The following is a 27,734-nucleotide window of genomic DNA, read 5'->3' on the forward strand; positions in this document are numbered from 1 at the left end:
CATGTAGAAAGAAAAATTGTGTTTATCAGTGTTACCCAGTGTTGAAAGAATTACAGCATAACTGCAGAGTCAAAATTAAAGAAATAGAATAGTCCATGTAAAAAGGTTGTTGGAAAAAGTTATGGAGTAGTGTGGTTTATATAACAATGGATCAAACAATTGATTTTCAATAACAGACTTCACCAAAGGGCACAATATCAACAGATGGATTTCAAGAAATCTAACTCACTAATATTGCATAAGTTGACAGTTACAAAAAGGTTGATATACTGAGAATGACTAAGAGATATAAATAATGTTAATAAGATTATTGATTATAATTTGAAGATTGAAGATATGAAATCACTGAATGAAATTTTTACTTTAGGGTGAGTCACAATACCAAGTGTTAGAAAGAGTTAGACCCATTCCAGCAATGAAGTATTAAGTTCTAATAAAAGAATTAAATTCTAATTAAAAACTTACAAAAAAAAGTTGAACAATGAAGATTAATTGTTTTTTTTTTATTTTCAGTAAACAATTAGGAGTAATAAAACTAAGTAAAATAGAATTTAATGATAAGTTTAAAGCTTTTTTCTCTATATAACATGTGGAAGTGTTTAATTATGCATGTATAATTTTAATAATTGGAATAATACAAAGTACATGCTAAATAAAACTGTTGTAAACAATCATTAAGAACTAAAAATTTTTTTATGCAATAAAACCTATAATATAAGTACTACTTTCTCTTTTCCATACTATAGTAAACTTACTACTTTTGGGATTTTCAGAGAATATAACTCCTAAGAGCAGTAATATAGATTTCTTCATCCATAAATTATTATGAATACAATTATCCTGAGATGGACTAATTAATTAAAACAAAATGAATGATCTAAATATAAAATACGTAAATAAAATTACACCATATGTGAATGCAAAAATATATATATCATGTCACATTATTAAAAAATCTATCACAAAAGCACAAATATTAAACAAATCAAGTATACATTTAACAAATAATAATTATTCTATAATTATCATATAAAAAGGATCTTATATATACTAACATAATTAATGATAAAAAAATATATGTATATATATAATACAGTTAAAAAAAAATGTTTTGAAGTTAAAAAATAGAATCTAAATATTACTGAACACAGTATAAACTTAGAAATATTAATAAAAAAAAAAACTGTACAAAAATTATACACATTTTATAAATGTAAATGCAGGTGGTTATAAGTGAATTGTAAAAAAAAGATTAAAGTTAAAACAAATGATATAAATATTAATTCATTGTTTACTTTCATTTGCCACAGATTCGTACATTTTTTGCGATAATAATTTCAATAAAGTTGCACATGTTTTAAAATCAGTCTTTTTAACAAACATTTCAATAAGTTCAGTACTTTTGCTTACTGATGACGCCATAGATTCGGCAGTAACATCGCAGTTAGTCTTTTGTAAAATATCATTTAAGGCAACCGAATTGGTATTTATATCTTCCAAAATAAGCGTACTTTTTGTTTTTTTATCAATATTAAAATAAAATTTATTTACTAAATTACGATTCTGTGTAAGTTCCTTAAATAAACTACCCTCTTCTAAAATATCATATAAAATTTCTGGATTTTTTATACCTTTATTCAATGATCCAAATATATCTTTTAAATCGCAACTGTTTTCATTCAATATAGAAGTAATAATATCATGTTTATTTTTTTTGCTAATTTTACATAATACGTTTTTCAGTAAATTACTATTATCGAATACCGTATTAAATTCAGAATCTTCTATTAATGTATTAAGCAGTTTATTATTATTTTGTTGTAACTGATATTTCAATAAAGTAATTTTAAAATCATCTTCTAAAAGATCACTAATCTCCTGCGGTGAAGTTTTATGCAATAATTCTCCCAATGATTTAGTACTTGTGTCTATCTTACTCAGATCTTCATTTTTATCATTAATATTTGTGTCATCATCATTATTAGAATTGTCATTTTCTGAAGAAGCAGGTACAGCTTTTTCTAATTTATCAGCCTCAAGTAATTCTTCATTTTTGTAAATCACCTCTTTTGATTCTTCTGTAAAAAAAGAAATTACAACCAATAAGACATGATACTCAAGAAAATCAAAAATAAAAAAAATAAATATTTCAATAATGAAAATAATATTTTTGATTAGCTAGATCTATATCACAAATATTAATACTGTTTCAATGCTACTAGTGTCATAAAATTATGTTTGTTTTTATGAATAAGTGAGAAACTATGATGAGGATCTTCTGATATTCACAATTTCCTTAATGTCTGTAGACTTACTGTTCTCATTCTACATGTTCAGTTACTTTTAGTATTACTATATAATTGCTTGTTGATATCTCCAGAAAGTGAAAATACCATGCTATGAAATCAGGAAAATCTCTCAAATTGTAATATGTTATGAAAGAAAAAAACTTGCTTTTGAAAAATTTCCAAACTCATGAGCCACAAGGTACAAAAATTGTTATTTCTACAACAATAAATAACTTGTTCTTTTCTGCATAAGTTTTGAGTTTCAATCAATTTCAAGACAACTTATATTCAAATATGGCATTGCGTGTACAAAAAAAATACTCCATTTTTTTGTTGGCCTGTTTTACAGTGGTGGAGTTTTAATATCTGCAATTCTTTTTTAATTGATTTTATATGTATGTTTTTAAAAAATGTTTTGTTCTTAAAAAGTGCTACTTTGACATCAGTGGTGGTAGAAAAAAATTATTAAATTCAAAATTATTTTGTTGACATTTATTTCTTACAATAATGATAATGATGATTAAAAATAATTCTGTTATTGCATAATAAAAATCTAAAAATAAAGATACCAAAATAATAATATTATTTATAATTTTTATTATTAACAATTTAGTAAAAAAAAAAAAAAAAACCAATTTAGTAAAATAAAAATATTAAAATAATATTATTAATAATAATGGAATTATTTTAATCATGACTGCCGCGAAAGCACTTTTACCAAAAATTAGGTTAATTCTGTACTAGGCGGTTTATATAATAGGATTTAAATGAAATTAAACAGTACAATTATACAAATAATATGAATCTTAAAAATATTAATTTTGGTAACATAATTACAAATGCAAATCAAGCAAAAACAAGTTTTTATTTCTATAAATTGCATATTAAACATTATGAAAAGATAAATCAAATTGAATTTAATTCCTAAAAATGCAATCATAAAAAAATAATAATTTCCAGTAGAATAAAGCCAAGATAAAAACTAAAGAATTTGTTGAACGTTTCTGAATTAATTTTTTTTGTCTTCAGTCATTTGACTGGTTTGATGCAGCTCTCCAAGATTCCCTATAGTCCCAGTCATTTCATTTCGATATACCCCCTACAACCTAACAATTTGTTTTACATATTCCAAACATTGCCTGCCTGCACAATTTGTTCCTTCTACTGGTCCCACCAATATTAAAACGACTATTCCAGGATGCCTTAATATGTGGCCTGTAAGTCTGTCTCTTCTTTTAACTATATTTTTCCAAATACTTCTTTCTTCATCGATGTGCCGCAACACCTCTTTATTTGTCACTTTATCCACCCACCTGATTTTTAACATTCTCCTATAGCACCACATTTCAAAAGCTTCTAATCTTTTCTTCTCAGGTACTCCGATCATCCAAGTTTCACTTCCATATAAAGCTACGCTCCAATCACATACTTTCAAAAATGTTGTCCTGACATTATGTCCTTAAAGTATGTAATTCTACTTTCCAAATAACAAAATTCTTCTACCTCCATAATCTTTTCTCTTCCTATTTTTATATTCAGTGGTTCATCTACATTATTTCTACTATATTTTATTACTTTCGTTTTATTCTTGTTTATTTTCATGCGGTAGTTCTTGCGTACGACTTCATGTATACCATTCATTGTTTCTACTAAATCTTTTTTACTTGCAGCTAGAATTACCATATCATCAGCAATTCATAGCATCTTTTTATCTTTCCCCCTTGTACCGCTACTAAACTGTTCTTTAACATCATTAACTGCTAGTTCTATGTAAAGATTAAAAAGTAACGGGAATAGGGAACACGCTTGTCAGACTCCCTTTTTTATTACGGCTTCTTTCTTTTGTTCTTCAATTATATATACTGTTGCTGTGTGGTTCCTGTAAATGTTAGCAATTGTTCTTCTATCTCTGTACTTGATTTTTTTTTTTAAATGCTTAACATTTTATTCTACTCTATGTTATCGAATGCTTTTTCTAGGTCTATAAATGCCAAGTATGTTGGTTTGCTTTTCTTTAATCTTCCTTCTACTATTAATCTGAGTGCTAAAACTGCTTCCTTTGTTCCTATACTTTTCTTGAAACCAAATTGGTCTTCTCCTAATACTTCTTCCACTCTCCTCTGAATTCTTCTGTAAAGAATTCTAGTTAAGATTTTTGGTAACCGACTAGTTAAGCTAATTGTTCTGTATTCTTCACATTTATCTGCTCCTGCTTTCTTTGATATTATGACAATAACACTCTTTTTGAAGTCTAACAGAACTTCCCCTTTTACATAAATATTACATACCAGTTTGTATAATCTATCTATCTATCTATCACTTCCTCACCAGCACTGCACAGTAATTCTACAGGTATTCTGTCTATTCCAGGAGCCTTTCACACAAATTCAAGTCTTTTAATGCTCTCTTAAATTCAGATCTCAGTATTGTTTCTCCCCTTTCATCCTTTTCGATTTCCTCTTCTTCCTCTACAACAGTAGTTTCTAATTCATTTCCTCCATTTAAATCTTTAATATATTCCACCCACCTTTCGACTTTGCCTTTTATACTATAAATTGGTGTACCATCTTTGTTTAATGTATGTACCACAAAATTTTCCTTAACTTTCCTGTAAGCTCCGTCAATTTTACCAATGATCATTTCTCTTTCCACTTCTGAACACGTTTCTTTAATCCACTCTTCTTTCGCTAGTTAACACTTCCTGTTTATAGTATTTCTTAACGGTCAATAGTTCCTTTTACTTTCTTCATCATTAGCACTCTTATATTTTCTACATTCATCCATCAGCTGTAATATATCCTCTGATATCCAAGGTAGAGATTAAATAAGGATACTAAAAGAGAAAATATTGAAATGTATACTACATATTAAAAATTACAAAAAAGCTCAAGACCATTAATTTTTGATTGTATAAGAAATTTAATTGAAATTAATATAACATAGACAAAAACATAGACATAATCTAAAAAAAAAACTGTTGAAACCAAAATTTATAATTAAATCATAATTAAAAAGAAATTACAAGTAATTATGATGCAGAAATTTTTAATCAGAAACTATATTTTAAGTTCACAATCCTAAGATTAAGAAGGTACAAGTCACGAATAGGTAAATTTTATTTTTCCCAACATATCAGTTCCCAGCACTGTACAGAAGGTTAGCAGCTTGTAACAAATGTAATGTCCTTATGCACTAATGCTATACCAGTAAAAATTCATCTCTATTGTGTTAACTATGTCATTTTCCAAGGATGAATGTGTGTTTTTTATTATTGAGACTTATTGCGCGTATAAAGCTTACGAAAAAGTGAGATAAATTTCGGATAAAAATTTTGTAATTCTTCACTTCCTAATAAGTCAACAATATCGCTTCTGATTACTAAATTTCATGAGACCGGGAGTGTACACGTTTGGAAAAGTACACGTCAATCATCACTGTTAATACAGTAGAAGTTCTGGAGAATGTGAAAGAACGTTTGACTCGCTTACCCAGAAAATGAATAAAAAAATTATCTTCACAGGCTTATAGTATCTAGAACTATCAGGGCAACTAAAAAATTACAATTGCATACTTATCACATCTGTCTCGTTCAAGAACTGAAAGTAGTAGAGCACGGAAAACATTTAAAATATTGTCATTGGTTTCTTTCTCTTGTTGATGACTATGGTATTGAAATCTTGAATCATGTTTATTTCAGTAATGAGGCATGGTTTCACTTGGATGGCTACATTAACAGTCAAAACTGCTGAATATAGAATGCTAAAAATCCTCACGCATTTCATGAACAACCACAACTAAATAATAATTAGGGTTAGTAATAGTAATTGGGGTTCGGTGTGCGATTCCTGGCGTCATGTAATAAGGCCTTTATTTTTTGACAAATCTATATATGGTTTGGTTTATCACAACTTAAATTGAACAGTTTATTGCTGTGTTAGATTTACACGAACGAGAATTCCAGAGAAAGAGAGAGAGAGTTCCAATAGGGTAACATTATATATCATACTGCTAATGAAACGCTGGATACGTTATGGGAATTTTTTGGTTATCATTTGATATCAAAAGGGTTGTGGCCTACAAGATCCCAAAATCCTACAAAGCAAACTATTTCGATAGGGGGTATTTAAAAAGTATAAATTCTAAAAATAATCCTCATATACTAGATGAATTGAAGGGTAACATTAAAAGTGAGTTTTCAAACATTACTGAGCAACATTACGAAAAGTGGCTGCAATGTTATGAAATATATATGAACCTTAAAGATGATTTAAATATTGTCACGTAAGTATTTTATTAACATTAATATTTTTGTAATAAATTCATGTCATCAAACAAAGGGGTGGCGTTTCCAATATGTTGCATTGTTTGGATATCATCAGGAATAAGTGTGTGCAATCAGAGGGGAATTACTTTGAAGGAGACAACACTAAACATGACTAAAACGGTAAGCAACATTTTTTTTCCACATCAGTCTCATTACTTTATTGTCGCACCTCGTAAACATCATAAAACAGTGGTTGAAAATGGATATGATACTACCTTAATAATATTTATAAAAAACAACTATCAAAATATGCATAAGAGTGAAAAAATACACATAGAGAATTAACACACTAATACTGTCATTGAAAATATTACTAAAACTAACAGTAAAGAAATATTTAATTCAGCATTCAAACCAATAATCACATAAATTAATAACAATAATAATAAAAAATAATCATGTGGATTTTGTAAAATTAAATTAACGATTGTGATAGTATTTATATAGAAAAACAAATAGACTTTAAAAGTAGAGTTCTGAAAATTATAGAAATTACAAAAATGATAATTAGATTTTTCTAATATGGCAAATCATCTAATACCTAATAAGCATTCTATTTCTGATATCAACAATTATAAATTAATAAACGTGACATAAAATTAAATGTATTAGAAAAGTATTATGTACATAATAACAAAATTTCAATATGTTAAATCATCAGACAGTGTTTAAGTAGATAACTTATAAAAACTGCAACAGATATAGCAGCACTTGTAAAAATTAATACACAATTTTCATTTTATTTAATAAAATTTAAATATAAATATATATATATATATAATTCACCCCCGCCCCCCAACTGAACTATCCACTTAGCTTAACCTCAGTACATATAGCTTAATAATTGCAATAAACAACACACTGAAAAGAATTATGAATAAAAAAAGAGTTCCTATTAAACTGCTTGCAATTTCAATCATCTGTTTAATAAGAATAAAGCAGGGGAGAATTCGCTACAGTATAATTGGTGCACAGGCAAGAACAAGTTAAGTTGTTTTTTTCTATACTTATTAAAAAGAGGCTATAATCTCTTTTTAATGGATGGCTAAGTTATCTGCATTTCCCACTGAAATTCTTTTTTCTTCTTTCATATCCCTGTTAATTGAAATTATGAAACTATATACGAGTTGCAACACATAGTTCAGCACAAAATCAAGTTTAATATGCTTTTATTTAAATTAAAAAATTACAAAAAAGTAACAAAACTTCACTATTTGTTAATTATTGAATTAAAGTATAAATTGTTTAGAAAGATTTTCCAATACAAATATATTTTAGAATATCATTAAATCAAGAATAAATGTTTATTATAAACTCTTTGATTAAATTAAAATAACATTTTATATTGATAATGATGATCAGTAAATCTGTTTTCTATTCACAGTAGTGAATGTACTTTAATGTGAATATTTATTTATTACATCTCTCAGTTATATTTAATAATAACTTATATTGAATGAATTTATTAACAAGATTCATTTACATTTTATGTTATGAATTATAAAAGTATAGGATGCCCGTTTAATATTTATTTATTTCAAGGAATTTTGTTAATAAACTCATTCAATATGCATTATTATAATTAAACATAGCTGAGAGATGTAATAAATAAATGTTTGCATAAAGTACATTCACCACTGTGAAAAGAAAACAATTTTATAGATCATCATTATCAATATAAAATATTATATGAATTTAATCAAAGAGTTTATTATAAACATTTATTTTTGATTTAATATGAAAGTGAAATTATTTTTCTTTTTGTAGTGCATCTTTTAGAAATATTTGTATGGAAAATTTATTCTGAACAATTTATACTTCAATTCAATAATTTCCAAATAGTGAAATTTCAGTACTTTTTTGTAATTTTTTCATTAGTTAAATAAAAGAATATCTAACTAGCAAAATTCCAGGGAGGTTTCAGACCCTGGAGAAGCTGTCCAGTTGAGATCATGATTCTCAATTTAATACACAACAGAAAAAGAAGCAGAGGCAAGGTGATAACATTAGTTGACTTCAAGAAAGCATATGATTGCTTCCACAGAGAATCCCTACTAGAAATTCTATGACACCTCAGACTGCATCTCAAATTAATAAACATGATAAAATTGACCCTCACAAACACTAAGCCAAAAGTGAAATTCAGAGGCTAACTCTCTTGGAACCATTTGAGATCAAAACAGGTCTGTAGCAAGGCAATGAACTGCTGCTATTTAACAGCGCTTTGTAAGTGGAAATGAGGGAATGGCTAAAAAGATGCCCCCAAAAAATAAAAATAAGCCAAAAGATCAAAACAAACTGCCTGGTTTCACAGACTTGGCACTGCTAAAAGATGACATCAACAAAGTTAAAAGATATTAGAACTTCAAAACACTGCAAATAAAATTGGTCTCCAAATATCATTCGAAAAGACAGAAATTATGACCCAAAACCCAACACAATTAAAAGAAGTACACATAAATGGTAATAATGTCAAAATAGTAATCCAATTTAAATACCTCGGAGAAATAACAAACAACCTGAACAGAAAAAACCTCAATCCAAACAAGAACAAACAAACTAGGTAAAGCACAAAAATTAACCTGGTACACCTTCAGTAAAAAATATCTATCCATAAATGGAAAAATAAGACACAACACCGGGAAAACCGGAAGCCACATATGCAACAGAAACACTCTTCCACCTCAACGAACAATTAGACTAACAGACTGGAAAATCTAAAGAAAAATTAGAACCTACATTAAAAAACGTACCAGAAAGATGAGCAGTGAAGGATCGTGCCCAACAAGTCGTGTACAAAGAATTAGAATCCATCACTAATACCTGAGTAAAAGGAGACTAGGATTATTTGTACAAATCATGATTATCCAAGACTCTAGACTTCTGAAACAGCTGGTACAGTACAATCTCGACTCAAAAAACACCAAGACAGGATGCAGATGGATCAGATAAATAAAAGAGGATCTGAAGAAAATTGGCTTTACACCAGTAAACACCACCAGCAAAGATGAAATTAAATGAAAAAAATTAAGGACAAAAACACTTACTTCACACTCAAACAAAACATTTTCAACACCAGAAAGGGCACAGAGATCCAGAATCTATGAAAAAGTATTGGGACTGCAAGACCTCAACAGTCCCTTCAAAAAGATTTGGATAATCAACTGACTAAAGAGATACTAAGCAGTCATAAAAGATGAAAAAAATTGTATTTTAAAAATTATCTTTTTTAGTCTCAAGTAGACTAAAAAAATTACTGTCAAAATTTTAGTATATTACTATGAAACTTCTTGAATACAATTTTAGGGAAATATGTTAATTTATCACTTTTAAACAAATCATATAAATGATTATGCAACTTTACTCAATTGTATACAATTGTATATGGATTTTTTCGAAAATATAATGATGTAGCAAAATGAATAACAGACTCAAAAACATCTGTGCATAAATCTAAGAGCAGTTATTCACTGAACCAGGCTAATTTTATGCATTAGGCTTATACTAGGCTTATTCACATTATAGGCTAATCAGGTACTTTGGATCAAAGTCTTCTGTACACATGTGCAGTTGTTTGAAATTTTGTTATTTGCAAACAAATTTTCTATGAAAAGAAATTTTTTTATGGAAATATCATAATGCATTTGACAACAAACAAGGTGCAAATTTTAGCCTTTATCTCATCTAAAGTAGATAAAATATTGCTGATAACATTCTGACCATCTTACCAAACAACGAAGTGCAGAGAAAGTTAAATAAAAGCGTTTAAAAAACTCCTAGACCAAAATAAATGCTATTATTAAATTAATTTAAACACATGTTAATGATTTAATCTCTTAGTAAAGCAACTGAACACTGAGGTCGCACTACTAGAAAAATGTGCAGAAAACCTTCACACATAAGAAATACTATGATGAAAAATTAGGAATGCAAATACAACAAATTATAATCTACCATATTTACACAGAAGTGTATAAATTTTTGAATTTGCAAATTTAAAAATAATTTGACCCAACAATACTAATTTGAAACATTATTTTCAATATTAAGTAAACAAGGCATTTCATTGAACTGATATTATCCCATTTCTTTTTATTGTAATTAATAAGTTTTCTGTACTAATTGTCTTCAGACCAATTTAGTATGTCGATTGCATTTGATCTCTGACCTTACTTTGAGGATCTGAATAGGGTTTACTGAATCATTCTGAGAGTAAATTGTATACATTTAGGTTAAGAATAAAAAAAAAACCCTGGTGATGAAACTCCTTGGATTTTATCTTAATTCCAGTCTCAAGTGAAAGTCATAGAATAAGTTACTAAATCCTCAGTATATATTATTCAAGTAAACAAGAAAAAAAGGCTGGTTAATAGCAAACTCTTTATGATATTAGTAAATTTATAGAGACTGAAATTTTTAATTATTTTTTTGTACCTTCTACTCAATCTGTCCAGTTATTTACAATATACATGTTTTAGTAATTTCTATTCAAACTGTGTTTTTACTAATGTTACTAAACAGTTACTAAACATTGAGATCACCCAATTAAAATTTCTTAGAGAAGCTGATTTGTCTAACAAACAACCCAGCTTGGAAATGAATATGTTAAAAAATTTATAAATAACATAAAGTTGCTTTACCTTTACTACTCCACTCTGTTACATTTTCTGTTTCTGTATTTTTATCTTTCGATTCAAGCAAAATTGACTCGTATACCTGAGAAAAAAAAGTTTATTTGAGTAAAAATATAATGTAAATAAAAAGAATTGTTTACTTTAATCTAAAAAAAAATCACAATTCTACTGAAAAAGATTTTGAAACCATATAATTTTAAAAGAAAAAAATTCACTGGTTTTAATGGTTAGTTTAGCATTCATTTTAACAATTCAAGGTTCATTCTCCATGAGGTTAAAAAAAAAACAATATAATATAAATGCATAGCTTAATTGAGGAGTTACTACTCCTAATTTACCTTGATATATACAAAATGATCAAAATCAGTTATCACTGGTTTTGCATTATGTTACCAAATATAATTTTAAAACATGTCTGTTTTCATTTCACTTAGTATAATCAAAAATAATAGTTTAATGCAGTTAAAAATAAGTTACATGATGCGCCATGAAATGCTTTGAGTTGACAATTCTGAAGTACACATTAGTGTAGCATTGGTTATGGAATATAGTAGCTGTAGTCTTTTTCTAAGTGCTTTAAAAGTTGTTAATTTCTACCACAGCTGCTAATAAAGAAAAAAAGTGTGCATGAAGTTTCTCTTTTTATTTTTTTTCTATTCATCAACTGTGAAACTGTTCTTAAAATGTCAATTGACAAACCAAATATTTTTGAACTGGTGTAACCTGTTAAAATGCTTGGTTCTAATTTGGGACAGTTTTAGGCTTGGCTAAACCAGTAATATTAACTGACAGCTTCTTGGTTCTCAGTAATTGGAATTGCAATTAACAATATCCTGATAAGGTGATTCAGCAATGAACAAACAGCTAAGCTCATTACACAAACAAACACAGCTCCTAAATCAAGAAACGTGCACTAAATATCTGGAGAACTGGCTATTATATGAATCAATTAAGTTATGCCACCATCAATGATCATTTGAGAAAAGCAGTCTTAATCACAATCTTGCTCCACCTATCTTCTATTCTTACAATTGACCCTTTCTATCCAGTGTAATTATGATAACCTTGACTTAACCATGATATCACTTCCAATAACTAGACAAAAGTGGAAAAGCAACTCTGCTAATGCAAATATCAAGTAGAGAGCATAAATGAGCAACTAATGAAATGAAGTGCTTATCATTTAAAGGTATTCTTATTCCCTAATTATAGATATTTTATCAAAAGATCTTTAACTTTTATGAAGTTTATGTAAAAATATAATTATTACTGTGTAAAAATATTACATATTTTATTTTTTAATGTTATAATATGTAAATCTCAATGATTTATCTAACACTACATTTTATGAATTTTGAAGAATATTCTTAAAGAAAATTTAGTAAGTAACCTAAATTTTAATTTGGAATTTAATTTATAAAAATTTTGTAAGCTTTTTTTTGAGGTATCAGAGATTTCATAGAAAATGTTACTTTTCATCATTTTCACTTGCTAAGTGGGCAATGTCAACTTTCGTAATAAATTTACTATAGTATATAAAAGCAAACTGTTTATACCTTACTTGTATACCTTAAAAGGTGAATCTTTTAATAAGGATTAAGTATTGTGTTAAACAACACCTTCTTTTTCAATTCCTTTGAGAAAGATGTAGCTGTAAGTTAAAATAACCTCTGTAATCTCAGTTGACAAGGATGCTCTGAATGAAGAGCATGTTGTATTTTACATAACTGCTTATTTGTAAGTGATATTTTGAGCTGAGTTGGAGTACATTTATATACTCTACATGTAGATAATTAAAATTCTCATATTTTACAAAAATTCAATCTAACAGCAAAATAAATTAAATTAAAATTTACAGATTTATTCATTTTTATTGTTTACTGAAGTGTTATATAACTGAAAACCAGAGTAATTAATAAATAATGCTCGTCTATTAAAAAAAAAACAAAAAAACAAATAAAATTAACCTTTATAACAATAAATATTTTGAGAAAATTAAACAACCATTTTGCTTAATAAATTGAATATACTAAGAAAGCATTTCAACAAAACACTGAAAAAAACTGAAACTATACAAAAAAAAATTTAACTGATCAAATATTTCCCTTGGGTTGAGATAAGAACTAGTGGCTAAAGGAGTACTGGCAATTAATTTTATAACTTATAATTTTATATTTTATTCCTTAAAACAAATCAGCCAAAATTCTATTCACTTCTGAATTAGCAACAATAAAAGGCTACTTACTTTTAAGGCATTCCTAAGTCTCTCAACCTTAGGTGATTTGATTGGTAAAACTTTATCTACAACACTTTCAGTTAATGAACTCAATTTACCAACAGTGGAGATATCCATTGACAGTAAATTGTTTTCTAAATCTTGTGCCCTAAAACAGAATAAATAAATGGATTAACAATCTTTTACATAAAATATAATTATTAAAATATGTGAGTAATATCTTATACCAAAAAAGAAAATATACAAAATGGTATAGAGTGAAACTTTCGCAATTAAAGGATTAATACATACATTAATAGTGTTATACTGAACATTTTAATTCAATACATATACAATAATTAATTTAAACTTTTTATTTTTAGAAGGTTTTTTTATAACCAATATTTGGCCCAAGGGTTAAAATAATTTCATCTTTTATATAGCTTTTCAAAAATAAATACTGTAGATTTTTAATTTCTGTTCAGAAACAAGCAATCTTTGCCGAATGATTGATGAAAGGGTACAAATTTGTTATTGGATTATAATGGAGTGACGTTGAAACCTTGGAAATATGGATATTCAAATACCATTAAGAAAAAAAAAATTAGAAACATGGCTTTAATAGAATTATGAATTCAATGAAATTTAAGAAAGAAATAGTTGCAAGCCCAAAAATTAGAATCAAATTTATTAAGACAGAAATTGAACTGAATATAAGGAAGATTATTAATTTAATAATAAGCATACTCAAGCATAGAAAATAAAACTTTACAGATTCAGTTCTTCAATCACAAGAAATATAAAGAATAAAACTTTGTCAAGTTCCTTCTTTACAAATCATAATGCACAATTTTTTATGCTCGACTAGAACTTCATTACATACAACAAGGCATGTTTTTTTAAAGTTCTTCTTAAAATAAAAACAAAACTGAAAAGTATGAACAAACCTTTTTTATTCCACATAAAAACTTCTTTCATTTTCTACTTTTTTATATAGTTTCCCTCAACTTCAACAGATTCTTCCCTAGCATTTTATTAACTTCTTCATTCCCTTTTCAATAAATTCCACCGCCAGTGATTTACCACAAAGTAATGCCATTTTTCAATTCATCATCATTGTCATAATTTTTCAAACAGTGATGAAAGCCACTGTTTAAGGTAAAGAAAAAAAAATTGTGGGCATTAAGTCAGGATTATTGAAAATTTTCCACTTACCTGCCTCACTGTTTGATTTGCTATGTGTAGATGGGTATTGTCATGCAAAAACAACAACTCCTGCAAGACAGCATCCCTGTTGTTTGTTTTTTATAGCTTCCAAAGATTTAACATTTTGGAATACATACTGGCATTCACAGTAATTCCATGATCAATAAATTGGCAAGCAAAACACTTTTTTTGACTAAAAAAGAAACAGTAGGCATAAGCTTTTTTACTGTAGTTCTTCCTGTTTGAACTTCTTCAGTCTAGGAGATGATGAACATTGCTATCGCATTGACAACTGCTTTGTTTTGATGTTTGATCACTGTTCTTGAAATGAACAGTATAAAGTAAGACCATCATCTTACTTTAATGTTACTCATAATACTGAAGCTGTAAATGTTGCAAATCTTCCTGTAAATTTTACCCAAAAAATTTGTTTTTTGCCATAAAAAATCAGATTACTCCTTGTACTTTATACTTGGCAGGATCACAAATTATAGAACTCATTAACAATTGATGAATAGTAACAACAAAATGACTGACTAAAATATTACTGCTAACAGCTAACTATTGATTGAAATAATTGAGCTCTGCAAGCACCATCTGTTTATACTGTGTATATTGCAGCAAATTCAAAACAGACCATATTTTAAAAACATGCCTCTTACATAGCTTCTTAATCACGTATTATATAAAGAAAACTTTTCTTGGATCTAAAAAGTTGATAACTAGTAAGATTTTATACAGTTTATTTTCAAGAAAACATCAATAACAGTGTTAATAATGACTCAGACTAAGGTAATGCAGCAGCTGACTAATTGACTGATGGAAGGTATGTGTACAAGTTTGGTACAAAATCTTTTTTTTTCCGGTTGAACTTTATCTATACAAACATGTTTATAAAATTTATTAACAAGAATAAATATATAATAGGTAATGCAGATAATACTAGTTCACAAAAAGTAGATAAATAGCAACAATAAATCACTGAATGCCATACCATTCCTTTCCAATTAGCCTTAAAATGATACAACTAATAGGATGGTTGCAGTCAATTAATGATGGCCATATTATTCTTTTGTTATCAGTTGTTCTCTCAATTAACTGCATACTTCCTTGAGACTGAGTTTCTATTTCTTCGCTATCATCTCCACTACCTTTAAAAATAATAAGAAAATTTGAAATTCATTAAAAATAACATTAAAATGTATAATAAAATGGACACACAAATATAATTTTATAAAAGAAATAAAAAAGTACAATGATATACTAAAAATCATGACTTGCTGTAAATCACCACCCACTTCATAAAAATTAATCTCTACTTAATTGTATGATATTTAACTAATGTAAAATACTTATTGTATTTACTGAAAACTGATTTGTATTTGTATTTGCTCAAACCTGAATTTTTGTTAGGTAACAACAAATTTCACACCTTTCATAATACAGGAATACAGGTGGCGCAGAGGAAACGCATGTTTTTTAGACCGCTAGTACTCAGCAGTGACTGAGCAACCTCTGGCGGCCAGCTCAAACTATGCAGTTTCAGTCGCTATGGAGCGTAGAACATCATTGTGTTTGCTGTTTAGCAGTTTTTTTTAGAAACAATGATTCTGTGATCATAGTTCAACGTCTTTTCTGTCAAAATTTTTATGTCAAAGATTGAGGTGCAGTTTCAGATCAAAACACCATACTTTGATGGGTTGAGGTGTTTAGAAGTATTGGATCTGTGATGACGAAAACACCACCTGGCCTTCCCCATTCAGTCTGAACTCTGGAAAACATAGAGTGAGAAGGAAGGTTCTTGCTAGTCCAAAACAATCCATTAGGCAACAAGTTGTAGTGCTGGGTATGTCACGTTCACGTTCGTCGCATCCTACATGGTGATATCAAATTTCACCCATACAAAATAATGATCATCCAGCAGCTAACTGAAAGAGATTCTGTGGAATGCAAAGAATTTTGTGGCATAATGAACGCCATTCTTACAAAAAATACAAATGCCCTAATAATGATGAGTGAAGAAGCCATTCCCATCTGGATGGCTATATATGTTAATGAGCCAAACTGTAAGTCAGATAATCCACATGAATTACACCAAAAACCTCTCCACTCAGAAGTAACAGTGTGGTTCAATGTCTCTGTGTGTCTGGTATTAATTTTTGTTAGGTTTAGGTTTTTTAGTGATTAATTGGGAACAGACGATAAACATTGATAGGAAAATATTTACTGGTTGTATTTTAGTGGTTTAACAATTTCTGTGTAACGGACAACTTTTTTACAACAATTTTGATTATTTTGACCTTATTACCATAGGCAATAAGAACTACACTGGAGTAGCTAGTTGTGCTTCATGTATTGGCAAGAAAGATAACTGTTTACAAACAAGGACTTGGAGAAATTTTACTATTCTCAGATGACTGAGGTGAGCAATTGAATTTTTTCAAGTGTTTGGTGCAGACTACTAGGAGAATTCCTTTTTTGTTATAACTCCCGTAATAATCCTTACTCATCCTCATCCTTTTGGATCTATCCATTTCGGGCCATTCCGAATCTTTTGTGCCGGGGTGTCGCCACGATTTGACCACCCCAACCTCCACTCCAGAAAATATAGTTTTTAAAATTATACATTTTACTTCCCTCCCAACTCCCTGGAGATTCAACATGCGATAGCGCAAGCTATAGGGGAGACGAGCGATTTTAGGATATCCATACGTCTGGCCTATGGAGATACAAAAAAGTGACTGTTATCACCACGATGATGGTGGCGAAGAGACTAATCGAACAGGTGATAGCAGTAGGATGGGTCAACTGCAGGGCACAAATAAGTGAGTTCAAAGAACGGTGCTGAAGCGTAGGGCATGTGTCGATGAACTGTGGAAGGATGGATAGATCCCAGTTATGCTTTAATTGCAGAAAGACTAGGCACAGAAGGGTGCAGTTTAAAGAGCCATCAGTATATGCTTTGTATTATAAGGGGGTCCACAGATCGTTGGCATGACCCACCAGGTTGGTCTAGTGGTGAAGATTTCGAAGTCAAGAGTTCCAATGTTAAATCCTAGTAAAGGCAGTTACTTTTATATGGATTTGAATATTAAATCATAGATACCAGTGTTCTTTGGTGGTTGGGTTTCAATTAACACATCTGATTTCTGGCACATCTCAGAAATGGTCGACTTGGCACTGTACAAAACTACATTTCACTTACACTCGTACATATCATCCTCTCAAGTAACACCTGATGGTGATTCATGGAGGCTAAACAGGAAAAAAAAGGTTGTTGGTGTGTAAGACACCAAAATGAGGTTATTATAATTGAACATGAATAGAAGTAATCAGGGTGAGAATAGATGTGATACTAATGTTGGAACCAAATGTCTCAATGTTGGCGAGGGAAATGTGGAAAGTAAACCAGCTGATGGATGTGGCAATTGGATTCTTGGTTAATAGTATGGCAATAGCTGCAAAAGGATTGGTGGAGGACTTTATGTGGGCAAAGTATTTTCTTGCTACCACTCCCCAAACACAAGCAAAAAAATTTTATAACATTTCTCAATGATTTAGGTGAAGAAATTGATAACAAAGGAAAGAGCATATTATTGGTGGGAAACTTTAATGCAAAATCTCCCAAATTCTCAGGAGGGGCAAGCAATGTGTGTGGTGTACATCTTAGCAATAAGATCGATGTGTGGGGTCTGGTGTGCATAAACAGAGTGAATTCGCCAGAGAAGCTGACAGAAGTAGTATCCAATGAATGTTTATGGTCCAAAGTTGGAGTAAGCATACCATCAAGACATCCACGCATATTGGTGGAACCAGGAATTAAATCAACTGCACAAAGTATCCTGGCTGTTAAGGAGGGTCTTTCAGCGAGAGTCTAGAAGGAATGATCTAGAACGCAGTAAAGAGACATACACAAGAATTATACTGAAGCCAAAAATGCATATAGAGCGGCAATTAAGAAATCCAAAAGGAACAGCTGAAAGGAATTATGTGAGAGCATGGATCAAGATCCCTGGGGGAGAGGTTTTTGGTTGGTGACCAGAAGGTTGGTGAATCTACACAAAAGCTCGAGTCCAGATGGCATCCCTGTGGAGATCGTTCGGATCCTAGTGAAGGTGGCCACAAAAGAGGTACTTGATGTGATTCGTTGAGCAATAAATATATTCCCAAAAGCTGGAAGGAAGCACGACTGGTGCTAATTAAAAAACCCAGCTGGGTTGGTGGAACCCAGCCTGAATCTTATAGACAGTTGTGCATGATAAACAATCTATGCAAACTCTATGAATGTATGTTAGACGTGCACCTGCGAAAAGAAATCAACAAGAAGCGAGGGTTTAGTGATAGACAACATGGCTTCAGACTAAGGAGGTCAACAACAAACACATTCAGCAAAATGATAAAACTAGTGGATAGAGCTGCACAAGGCATCTGGAGAACAAGAAAAATTCCAGCGGTCGTGCTCTTAGATGTGTAAAATGTGTTTAACTCCCTCAGGTGGGAGGCCATCTTCCAGATGCTGAGGGACAGAGGAGTTATTTAAGGAGAACCATTCAAAGACACCTACAGGATATGTATCTCGTATATCAGATGGGAGAGGTGGAACTAAGAATCAAGGTAACATAAAAAGTGCCCCAGGAATTGGTGCTAGGGACGATCCTTTAGAATCCTGTATTTGATAATATATTACGACTGAGATATCCGGAAGAAGTAGCACCAAAAACATTTGCTGATGACATAGCCCTTGTGGTATCAGAAAAAACAGAGGAAGGGGTCACTGGCGCTGCAAATGGATCAATCAAAATGATGCAAGAATGGATGATGGCAAAGGGGCTGCACCTGATCAGAGAGAAAACAAGACTGATAGTGATGGCAGGAAGGAACAGTATCAAGCTGATACCAATCAGAGAATCAGAGTGGGGGGACTGGCAGATACAAAAACCAAAGGAAAGCCCAAACACCTTGGTGTTTGGCTGGACAATAGAAGATCGTTCACAGCTCAAGTCAACGAAATGTGTTCTAAGGCGAACCAGACAATAAAGAATCTAAGTAGATGGCGGGACTCTGTGCTTCAAAACGCAAACTGTACGCTCACGTCGTAGGAACAATATTACTGTATGGCGTACGGGTGTCGAGGAGAGCAGAAGTGGAAAGAAACAGAAGGCTACTCAAGGGAGTACAGAGACTCACTGCGCTCAAAATAGCTTCAGCATACTCATCAGTGTCAACTGAAGCTATCTAGTGGTAGCGGGTATTCTGCCCCTACAGCAGCTGCAGAGAATGAGAACAAGGCTGTAAGAAGGAGGAAGGAGAGAAGCAGTTCTAGAAAGAGATGAAGAATGAAAAGCAGACAAGGTGGGACACGCTGAGTAAGGGTTGGCGGATGTACCTCCTGATAAGAGAGGTGGGTCCATGGGTTGGGAAGGGATTCAGTGAGCTTAAGTTTTGGCTCACCCAATTCCTGACCGGCCATGGTACGTCCAGAATATACCTGCAAAGTAGGAGGAGAGCAGATGACACCTGCCCTTATTGCGGCGAAAGAAATACTCCGGATCACGTGACCTGTGAGTGCCGGAGGTGGATTGTGCAAAGGAATGACTGTGAGGGGAGGACAGGAAGGCTAAACAGAATATAGCATCAACATTGCTCACAGAGGCAAAAAACATAATATCAAAATACATAACAGGGATATTGAGGGAGAAAGATCGGGAAGCGAGGGGAGGATAGACAGCCCACTGTAAACTGTGCAGTCACTGTTCATCCGTGCTTACATGAACTGGCGGCAGCGATGAAGCAGTGGAACTCTTGAAACTCCCCGAGCTTTTAAGATCAAGTCTCGGCAGGGATTCCTTTAGGGTTCCCTTGTTTGAGGCAGGCGCAAAGGACCGAGTCCCGGCTTCCGAGGTGGGGTATCTGGGAACAACATAGCTGAGCCTTGGTGCTGTTCTGGTGTTAGAAGCAAAGGCACCCCCCCAGGGCCATGTTTGTGCTTAAATTCAGGTCCGGTCCTGGGAGAGAAGGATCGGTGAGATAGGAGGTTTAGTCACTTAGTCCCAGGCACACATACACACTCTTAATAACATCTTGCAGAAACTATCAGCGAGCCCAACACTTCACCCATAAATAGGGTTCCTCCAACTGAAGATAGGGATTGCTAGTCCTTAATTTTTGGAAGAGAGGGGAACTGCAGTTACAGTGACATCAGCGCATTACATCGACATGTTAAACTTCCTGCATCCAGAACTGGAAAGACATTGGGTGAACATGAGAAATGTGGTCGCAACAGGATGATGCCACAGCTCACACAGTGAGAGCATCGATTGAAATGGCTTGACAAATGTTTCCTGGACATGTCTCCAGGAAACATTTGTTTTGGCCCCCATTCATTTGTGGGGCCCAAGACATTTGTCTTGGCCCCCATTCTCCCGATCTAACAATTTGTGACTTCTTTTTGTGGGGCTACCTGAAATAAAGAGTGTATGTGAACAAGCCACATACAATCAAAGACCTGAAAATTTCCATTCGTCAAGAAATTGAAGCTGTGTCCAATTGAATGTTGGAGAAAGCCATGCAGAGCTTTGAGGAGACTCAAAATTTGTGTCCAACAAGAAGGATCTTACTTACATTATTTTCCAAACCTAATTAAGGTATGTTGATTTCAAAAATGAAATAAAAATATTATGTAATGAATAACTTTTTTTTCTATAATTAAAATAACCAAAGTTATTCAGTAGTAAAAAACATGTGTTTCCTCTGTTCCACCCCTTTTTTACTTATCTGTACAAGTATCATAATAAACAATACTAGCAATGTAATAATAAATTATAATATATAAAATAGAAACTACTTCTCATCCTCAATGTTATTTATCTTTATCATCAATGCACAAATACGTGTCTGATCTGTTCCAAAGTTAGTCAACTTGTGAGCAATCATGGGTGTTCAAAATGATGCAGTTAAAAAAAGGCTTTTCACATCCAAATCAGAAGGAATTTCTCTAGCATAAATTCTCTCTAGCAAAGCAGTATTAATCCAATTTTTTTTAAATTCCAGAAGTAGAAGAATAAGGTTAACCCTTATTTTTCATTTGCAGAAAGATAATTAAATGACAATCAAAAGAAAATATGTCAATTTAGGAAAAAGGTTTATTTTAATTTGATTTAAAAACTCATAAACATCATAAGCACACAAAAGAACAATATATTTAAAAGACACTGATTTTAATAAAATTTTTTCATCTTTTAAATACATGTCAAAAGTTCCATCAGTCACCAATTTCTTAACATTTAACTTACCTGAATTTTTAATACACTCTACAACCGTGCCTCTTCCAAATTCTTTTGGGGCAAACAATAAGCTTCTTGATACCGGTGGATCATGAAAATTTACTCGTTTCTTCTGTAAAAAATAAAAAAAGGCTTAAATTAGAAAACTGAACTTAAAAAATCTTCAACAACAGATAAAATTATGAACACTTTTTAACTTGTAATACTTGTAATAATTAGGAGCATTGACGATTGTCAATGATCCTAATTATGCTGGTTATAGATCCATTAATTTTTACAGGAAATAACTTGCCATCCATCCTAAATTGCTTTTTTCATATTACCCATTTTTTTTCATTAATTCTGAAATCATTGTTCATTCAAGTAATATGGGCAAAATATTAGGTTTATACAGCGCGTTCAGAAAGTTGCTGTGCAGTATGCTTTAAAATTATGTAGTGCATTCTGTTATTTTGGCCACGATGTCAGATAATCAAGATGTAAATTGCTGCATTGTAACTGAATGTGCTTTGTTTCATTTATTGGAATCAGTAGTTGTGAAAAACACACAGATTCTTTTAATACAGGAATGCATTTTTCTCACTGAACTCGTCCTTTGTGAAGTGACAAGTATACTGATTTAGTGAAGTAGAAGTTTTCTGAAAAGTTTCCAAATACTCCTGTTGAAGTAAAAAATTTCAGGCAAAGGCTCTGTTGAAGATGCTGATGGAAGTGAACAACAACAACCTACATGAAATGAACAGAAGCTGCTTAATATTTCGGATGCTATGGCCATCAAAGTCAAATACATAGCTTAGCACACCAACAAGACATCAGACTTGCTACTGTACATAAATCTGTAAGAAATGAACTGACACTTTTCCTCTACAAAGTAATGTGTGTTCAAGAACTGAAATCTACAGACCATGCTGTAAAACTAAATTATGGTTTAAATGTTTCATTGACCACACTTCCTTGGGTATCCTCGACATTGCGGTTTTTACAGATGAAGCATAGTTTCATCTCAGAGGGTATATTAATTCACAAAACACATGACTGTGGTCAACAAATAACCCTCATGAATTTTTTTTTCTGGCTGAAAAACACTTTAACATTATCATCACTCGGACATGACACATTTGTTGCAATAAATAAACAGATATCATATTTTACATCTTAATTAAAACAATAAAACTTTCAACTGCTACACGGCAACTAGCATGAACAACCGATAGACACTACAACAAATTAAATATCCAAATATAAGCAAACAGCCTTAAGAAATAATAGCATCTGGTATAAAATTTCCTTTACATTGCCTAGGATTTGTTGACGTTATTGAGCAATTTATGTTTAAGATGCAAAGCCGCGTAACTTATGCAATCCACAAGTTTGTGGTGTACAGTGAAGTGGCTGTTGCACCATGTGCATAATGGAGCATTTGCTCCAAACATTAAAAACTTATAACTCTCATATGTTCCAACTCTTATCGGCAGAAGACCACATCCTCTTGACCGAACCTTTTTTGCATGAGGAGGCCCGTGGCAACACAGTATCTTTGATACATCAAAGTTTGTTATCAACTGTAGCAGTCCAGTCAACTTGCCACTTTGCATGAGTTGTGTGTTTTTCACAATTAATAAAGTCAGATGTAGAAATATGAGCGGTGAAGAGCGATTGACAACGTGCGTCTTTAGCAGTGGAATCTGCATGTTCATTACCCCGGAGTTCGCACGTGGCTAGGGATATAGCAGAAACTCAATTGTGTATTGTGGTGATACAAATGCAATACAAATCTTCTAAAGCTTGTAGAGCACTGCAGGAGTAACTGCAAATAAGGATATGACAGTATTGTGAATTAATGATATTCAAAGCCTTATTGATAGCGTACAATTCTGCAGTAAATACACCTTTAATATTAGGTAGACCAAACATATAGGTTCTGCCATTAACAACAAATGCGCATCCAACAGTGTCATTCTGTTTCAATTGATTTGTGTATACTACTGCATCTGGGTTTGTATTGGAGAGAATATGGTAAAATATTTGCTAAAAGATGACAGGTGGTGTTGATTCTTTATTGCATATTGTAAGGTCAAACCAAATTTATAAGGTTGATTCCCCATGAAGAATATGAACAGGGATACGTTGCAAGGAAAAACAGAAGATGAACAAACATTTTTAAGGTGTAATAAACACACACTGTGTATGAACACCCATTGGTGCAGTATAATGTGGATGGTCTTCATACCTTTGTAAATTAAGATTCGCAAGGACTGCATTACAAGCTGGACGATTCAGCTGCCCTTTAAGATGAGCAAAGTAAGATGTTAGACAATGGTTCCATCCATCCCAAAGTGATGGTTCAACAAGGATACCAATGACAGGGCTTGATCTAAAAGCACTTGTAGCAAGACAAAGAAAAGCATGATGTACAGCATCTAACATCTTCAGCGCAGTATAACACGCTGAAGAGTAGGTGACACAACTGTAATCTAAATGGAAACAAACTAAGGAATAAAAAATGCAACATACATGACCAATAAGCTCCTCAACTGGGGTTGTTAAGTACTCACAGCATATCTAGAAGTTTGGAACATTTTTTTTTTAATTGTTTGATGTGTTTGACCCAGATAAGATGGCTATCAAAAAATAAATCTAAAAAACATCAGGAGAAATAGAAATTAGCTCTACATAGAGAAAAATCTGTGGAATGAAAGGGTCCCGCAGGTGAGAAAATACTAAACATTTTGTTTTCTCAGATGAAAAGGTGAAGCCTTTGACAAAGTTTCAAGGCCAGATATAATGTTCTATAGTAGTTTTTCTCTGCTGTGGCCATTGAACAGGATGTAATATATATACATCAAACTCATCAACAAATAAAAAACATGAAAGATGTGGCTGCACACATTTAACAATACTGTTGATGGGTATAGCAAAGAAGGTGGCAATCAATACACTTCTTTGAGGCACTCCATTCTCCAACGTGACACTACCTGATAAAGAATCTCTGACAGTAACACGGAAAATTCGGTCATTTAAGAAACCCCTAATAAAAACAGACATTTGCCCTTCACTCCCCATTCTTTAAGGGTGTTTAGAATAAACAACTGCCAGGCCGTGTCATATGCCTTCCTGATATCAAAGAAGATAGCGACGAGGCGTTGGCAAAGTAGGAAAGCATCTTGAATAGCCGCTTTTAGTGACACTAAACAGTGAATGAAAGATCTTCCTTGGTGGAAACCACACTGTTCTGAAGATGTCTCTGTAAATACCATGAAAACCTGTGATTCACCATTCTCTCAATCACTTAGCATAAAACACTTGTCAAGGAGATAAGGTGAGTAGCTTGAGTGGTATGCTTTGTCTTTACAAGGTTTAAACACTGGTACAATAATGGCTTCTAACCAGACCAATTGGAAGACTTTTGCAGAGAATAAACCATTATAAATATACAATAGGTATTGTAGTGATGAGTTAGAAAGGTGTGGGAGCAAACAGAGACGAATGTTGTCAGGTCCAGGGGAGATGACATGTGAGGTTTTTAGTGTGTGTGACAACTAGTTGAATGCAAATGAATTATTTTACTCACCGACCGAATCACAAACATTTAATAACATTTGCATATGTAATTTGTAATTCTGAAATTCATTAATGTATGATGAGGTAAGACAATAAATGAAAACAATTGACCATATTAGTTGCCACTACAGAAGAAAATTAAAGTTCATTCTCCTTTGTGAATGAGTCTAAGAATAGATCTGTTTTGATGATCCACAAACTGGATGGAGCTTCTGCTACACAGGAGACATGGGAGTAGTGCGTGAGATAGTGTCCACATACTTCATCCACAAAGTCCTCTTAGTCTCTAAGAATATCTGATGACATACCACTCTAGCCTTACGGTACAAATTTAGATGTTCATTTGTATAGGTGTGCAGTTAACTTTATGCATGCCTGCTGTCGTTTCCTAACAGTGTTTTGGTAATCATCATTCCACCAAGGAACAGAGGGACGTCTAGGGTTTCCAGATGTTTGTGGAATATATCTACTAGCATTCTCAAGTTCAAGGAACATAAAAGAGGTACGTTGACTGTGGGTGTCTGCACCATCGTCATACTGTCATGGGAAGGCTTCATGGTAATCGTTCCAATTGTCTTACGGTACAAATTTAGATGTTCATTTGTATAGGTGTGCAGTTAACTTTATGCATGCCTGCCGTCGTTTCCTAACAGTGTTTTGGTAATCATCATTCCACCAAGGAACAGAGGGACGTCTAGGGTTTCCAGATGTTTGTGGAATATATCTACTAGCATTCTCAAGTTCAAGGAACATAAAAGAGGTACGTTGACTGAGGGTGTCTGCACCATCGTCATACTGTCATGGGAAGGCTTCATGGTAATCGTTCCAATTTGTCTTTCCAACAACCCTTCTCTATGGCCTTCTGATAACCTTGCTGTTGAAACCAAAAGCAATAATAATTTGTCTATGGCCCTATGGACACTGCTATAACAGTCGTCACACACAGAACAATTAAGTTGAGGGAGTAAACTCTGTGAGAATAAGGAGAAGTCAATGATGGACAATCTACCAGTTAAAAAGGACATGAATCATACTGTATGATCAATCATTCACTAAACAGAGGTCTAAGTCTTGTCTCATTCTGTTTATTATATTTCCTCAAGAGGAGTAGAAAAATGAGCCCCATTATATAAGGGGGGCATTAAAATCTGCTACTATTAACGATGGCGATGGAATCTGTATGAGATTTGATATGTCTAGAGCACCGAACTCAGAATTCAGTGAGAGATATAAATTGCAGATATGTAACTTCAAAGGGACAGAGATTTTTACAGCAACAGCAGGAATGAGGGTAGCTAGTGGTATTCTTGTAGCAGACACAGACACCTTATTCCGCAAGAAAATAGCAACTCCATCACTTTCCCTACTGTCTAGGACAGTCATATCTCTCACAGAAATAGCCTCGTGAGTATTAATGCATCGTGTAGAAGGTGCGTTTTCTGGAAGCACATTATTAATGGTTCATGTGCATGCATCAATATTTTAACATCTTCATTGCGAGACTGAAGACCTCTAACCTACCACTGAATAATGCTGATAAATAAAGCTAACTACGGATACAGAGTTACAAATAAATATATAAACAATCAATTGTATGTGATTCACTTTTTCTTTTTTAAATTTTTGATTTTAAAAATCTTTGATGACCTGCAGTAATGATGGTAAGTCACAGACGACATCCTAGAGGGGTGGTTGTGTGGCCTCCCTTAACAGGGAGCTTATTAGATGGCTTACTGCCAGCTGTATTTACTGCTGCCCATACTGGTAAAAATTTTAGGACAGTAATTTTAAAAGAAATTCCACTAACGTTAGTTTCACTAGCTGCAACTACAGACTTCTTATTCATTTTCACTAGCTCTTAAATAGTTGCATTAAGTGAAGCAACCTAATAAGATAACATATGAACAAGTTTTTTTCAGAACACTACAGGATCTGCACTGTTGGTTACCTGCATTTTCAGATGCTTTACATGATGTAGTGGCGGCGAAAGTGACATCTGGTTTAACCAGGTTATGAGAGTTCAGTATCTTTTTATTTTCCCTCTTGATATCTTTTTATATGAATTACATGAACAATCTTTACACCAAGTGAAAATTTGAGTCTGGGTCGGTGCGAGTAGAACTTGCATTGTGGGTCCAATCTTTTTTTAAAATACAGTTAATAGTAATCGTTATTGTGGTGTTTCACAAACTTCATTAGTCAGAAAATCAATCATGGTTGGTT

The 27,734-nt window shown here is 32.2% G+C and overlaps 1 protein-coding gene across 1 annotated transcript in view; it reads right to left on the bottom strand.

The window, feature by feature from the left end:
* Positions 1-1,146: 1,146 nt before the first annotated feature.
* Positions 1,147-27,734, bottom strand: part of LOC142326097 (uncharacterized) — a 126,718-nt gene continuing 100,130 nt past the window's right edge. The window contains exons 17-21 of the mRNA XM_075368282.1: positions 21,960-22,062; positions 15,662-15,818; positions 13,492-13,630; positions 11,253-11,328; positions 1,147-2,078 (exon numbers count right to left, since the gene is read on the bottom strand). Of these exons, the coding sequence (XP_075224397.1) occupies positions 1,285-2,078; positions 11,253-11,328; positions 13,492-13,630; positions 15,662-15,818; positions 21,960-22,062 (1,269 nt within the window). The 3' untranslated portion in view covers positions 1,147-1,284. The remainder of the gene's footprint in view (positions 2,079-11,252; positions 11,329-13,491; positions 13,631-15,661; positions 15,819-21,959; positions 22,063-27,734) is intronic.

The sequence above is a fragment of the Lycorma delicatula genome, chromosome 1 (genome assembly GCF_047948215.1).
Source record: "Lycorma delicatula isolate Av1 chromosome 1, ASM4794821v1, whole genome shotgun sequence".
NCBI classification, from domain to species: Eukaryota; Metazoa; Arthropoda; class Insecta; order Hemiptera; family Fulgoridae; genus Lycorma; species Lycorma delicatula.